This window comes from Corylus avellana, chromosome ca8 (genome assembly GCF_901000735.1).
Source record: "Corylus avellana chromosome ca8, CavTom2PMs-1.0".
Classification (NCBI taxonomy): Eukaryota; Viridiplantae; Streptophyta; class Magnoliopsida; order Fagales; family Betulaceae; genus Corylus; species Corylus avellana.
The window spans coordinates 6830028-6833650 of record NC_081548.1 but is presented as its reverse complement, the minus strand read 5'-3'; the positions used below and the strand labels follow the sequence as shown (position 1 = coordinate 6833650).

General features: G+C 32.0%; 1 protein-coding gene across 1 annotated transcript; it reads left to right on the top strand.

Moving 5' to 3' along the window:
- The first annotated feature begins 247 nt into the window (after window positions 1–247).
- Window positions 248–634, top strand: LOC132190788 (secreted RxLR effector protein 161-like). The gene has a single exon (XM_059605830.1). The coding sequence runs from the start codon at window positions 248–250 to the stop codon at window positions 632–634; it is 387 nt and encodes a 128-aa protein (XP_059461813.1).
- Window positions 635–3623: the final 2989 nt, after the last annotated feature.

The window sequence follows — 3623 nt, the reverse complement described above, 5'->3', positions numbered from 1 at the left end:
TGACATTAAACAATTTCTTTCCCAAAACTTTGAAATGAAGGAATTAGGTGAAGCTTCTTATATCTTAGGCATTGAGATTCATAGAGATAGGTCTCAAAAGATGTTAGGTCTGTCTCATAAAGCCTATATTGAAAGAGTTTTGGAAAAATTCAGAATGCATGAATGTACACCCAATGCGGCACCCATATTGAAGGGTGATACATTCAATTTAAGTCAATGTCTGAAAAATGTTTTGTAAAAGAAAGAAATGGACAGCATTCCTTTTGCATCTGATGTTGGCAGTTTAATGTATGCACAGGTTTGTTTAAGACCTGACATTGCATATGCAGTACGAATGTTAGGAAGATCTCAAAGTAATCCGAGAATGGAACACTGGAAGGCTACGAAAAAGGTTATGAGATATTTACAAGGAACCAAGAATCATATGCTGACTTATAAGAATGTAGATTATCTAGAAGTGATGGGATATTCAGACTTAGACTTTGCGGGTTGTAAAGTCTCTAGAAAGTCCACTTCAAAATATGTCTTTATGTTGGCTGGAGGTACTATATCATGGAAGAGCACCAAACAGACGATAATTGCATCCTCTACTATGGAGGCAGAGTTCATAGCATGCTTTGAAGCGACTTCATAGGCAAAATGGTTAAGAAATTTTATCACAGGTCTTCAAATTGTGGATTCAATATCCAAGCCGTTACGAATTTACTATGATAATTTGGCAACAGTTCTTTTTTTTTTTTTTTTTTTTAAGAATAACAAAAGTGGAAGTAGAACCAAACATATTGACATAAAGTATCTTGCTGTCAGAGAGAGAATTAAGGAACAAGAAGTCTCTATAGAGCATACAAGTACAACTTCTATGATTGCAGATCCCATGACAAAAGGGCTCTCAATAAAGACATTTTCGAAACATGTAGAGAGCATGGGATTATTAAGCTCATTTTATGCTTGATTAAATTCTTGTTGTTTAGAGTACTCGTTCATTGTCAAAACAATGTTTATTTTTGTGCACATAAAGTATTTGCTCCAATACAGTTAGACCCAAAATAACTTATTGGAAGTTATTCATAAAGAATTATACCATATATAGATTTCATTTTTTAAAGATTCATACATTGTAATACCCAAAATAACATAACCGTCATGATTCGTGTATTGTATCTCTCCTTAAAGTGAAACTAAAGCTTTAGTAGTCTTCAATTTAGCCATATATAGTTTTAGTTACCCAAACGATTTTAAAATGTGTCATGTGAGCCAAGTGGGAGAATATTAGAATTAATCTTCTATCAGGAGACTTAAGGTAGCCCACATGTCACATATATTATATGTATATAGTATATTATATATAGTTTTTATTAAACAAAAAAGTTTGGGTAATTAAAGTACAGTTAACTACTAAAGGTGAAAATGTGTCTTATTTTCACCAAGTGTTGTCTCCCTTGATAGAGGGAAGCAACGTAAGATAAATGGATAGTGGTCTTGGCCTATATAAAAGACAAGCTTGTGATATCCATTAATCACATCTTTAATGTGAAAAAAACATATAGGTCAAAAATCCTTATCTATCACTCTCCAACAAAGTGAGGGTTCTAGGATTACGAATTGAAAGTTCTAGGATTGTGAATTTAGCAAACATTCAACAAATATTCAATTCAAGTACTTAAACAACAATGGCCAAAGGTTAGTATTTCTTTTATGTTTATATAATTTTCTCCCAAATTCTTACATTTATCTATGGTGGGCAAAAGATAGCAAACATATTTTTTCCAAATTTATCCTACTACACAGGGCTTCCATTTGCACAAACTGCAAATCCTTCCATAGAAAGTCACAATATGATGCATATAACTAATCCCTCACACTTATGGAGTAATAGATTTAATTTTAGACTTCCAACATGTTTGTGGTTGTTTTTTAGAAATAGAGCTTTTAAGTCAAAAAGCATTTTTTTTGCAAAAGATTTATTTCTAAGCTTGCCAAAGTGTGTTTTAGCAATTTTTAATATTTTTGGATCCTTAAAAGCGCTTTCAATTTTTTTTACTAAACAAGTACTTTTTTCTTCAAACAAACTTTTTGAGTGTCAAACGCATTTTTAGATCCCTCAAACGAATCTAAAAACTCTATTTTAAGCTCACAAAACAAGATTTCACAAAGTAGATCGACAATGCTTATGGACAATCAAGATAAATATAAGGGTACATATATCATAAGTCCCTGAATCAACCCGTCAAAATTAAAAACTACATAAGGTTTTTTTTTTTTTTTTTTTAGCAATTTACTCATTGGGTCAATCGAAATGCCAATAAACTCCCTCCCATCAAATTTTTGTAACAGTCGTTAGACACCTCACTAAAATATTAATTTTTTTATTAATGTAATTTTAAAAATGAAAAAATAAAAAATAAAAAATTGAAGGGGTGGCCAGGGGTGGCTTTGGCCACCCTACAATTTTATTTTTATTTTTATTTTTATTAATTTTTAGATTTAAATTTTAAAATTAAATTAATATTTTAATGATTTGTTTAACAGCTAGTAAACAAATTTGGTGGTAAGGAGTTTATTAGCATTTTGATTGACCCAATGAGTAAATTGTCGGAAAAAAAAAAAAAAACTTGGGGAGTTTTTAATTTTGACGGGTTGACTCAAGGACTTATGATATATTTACCCTAATTATAATTTGTTTTTTTTGTAGTGCCACTTTATTATTTATACTATTAATAAATAAATATTATTTTCATTGTAAACACAAGAGCATGGTGTAGCCTTCATGACAATTTCAATGGTAGAAGAGTGCTTCAATGGTCATAGTCAAACCACCCTAAATTCTCTTAATTATCTCATTTTTCTCTATTGCTTTGGCTACTTTTCTCTCCATTTATATGTCATCATTACAATTTTCTACACTTTCATTACAATTTGCTTCAATGGTCATAGTCAAACCGATGGAAATGCATGAATTCACTCCCAAAGTCTTTGGTTGGTGGAAAAAGAACCAATGGAAATGCATGAATTCACTCCCAAAGTCTTTGGTTGACGCCAGTCCCGTATTGAATACAATGTTAAAAATCAAAATAAAAAAATAAAAAGAAAAGAAAAGAATTTGGTATTTTCAGAGAGAGAGAGAGACTTTAGGGTGGGGCGGAACGGCTTGGGGTAGGTGGTTCCCCCAAAAAAGTTTTTAATAGACCTTTAAAATTTAATTTTTGTCCCCCCAACATATATATATATATATTAATTTTGTCTCTCCAATTAAAAGTTTTAATTCCGCCCTTGACTTCATATGTGAGTGGATCGGAGTTTATTTGTGCTTTGAAAAAATGCAATTAAGGAGTTGAAAGTGCTTCTCCAACGCCTCAACAAAATTGCACTTGGTCTTGGGGCTAGGGGCGAAGGAAGGATCCCCAGGGGAGGCGCTCAACTCCTAAAAATTCTCCTTACTATTGGTAGAATTTTTCTTATGCCATGGTTATGCCCCTCCTCACCAACTCTCGAGGGCAGATGTTTTTAAGAATACCTGTACCTTGGGACTTGAGTTGACTCTAATTTTTTTTATTTGTCACTGTAAGAAGTTGAAACTCTCAGAAGAATGAAAGGTTGAAGATATATAGTTAATTTTCTGTTTT

Bases quoted from the DNA above. Each gene is read 5' to 3' on its own strand.
- LOC132190788 (XM_059605830.1), top strand. From the start codon at position 248: ATGGACAGCATTCCTTTTGCATCTGATGTTGGCAGTTTAATGTATGCA.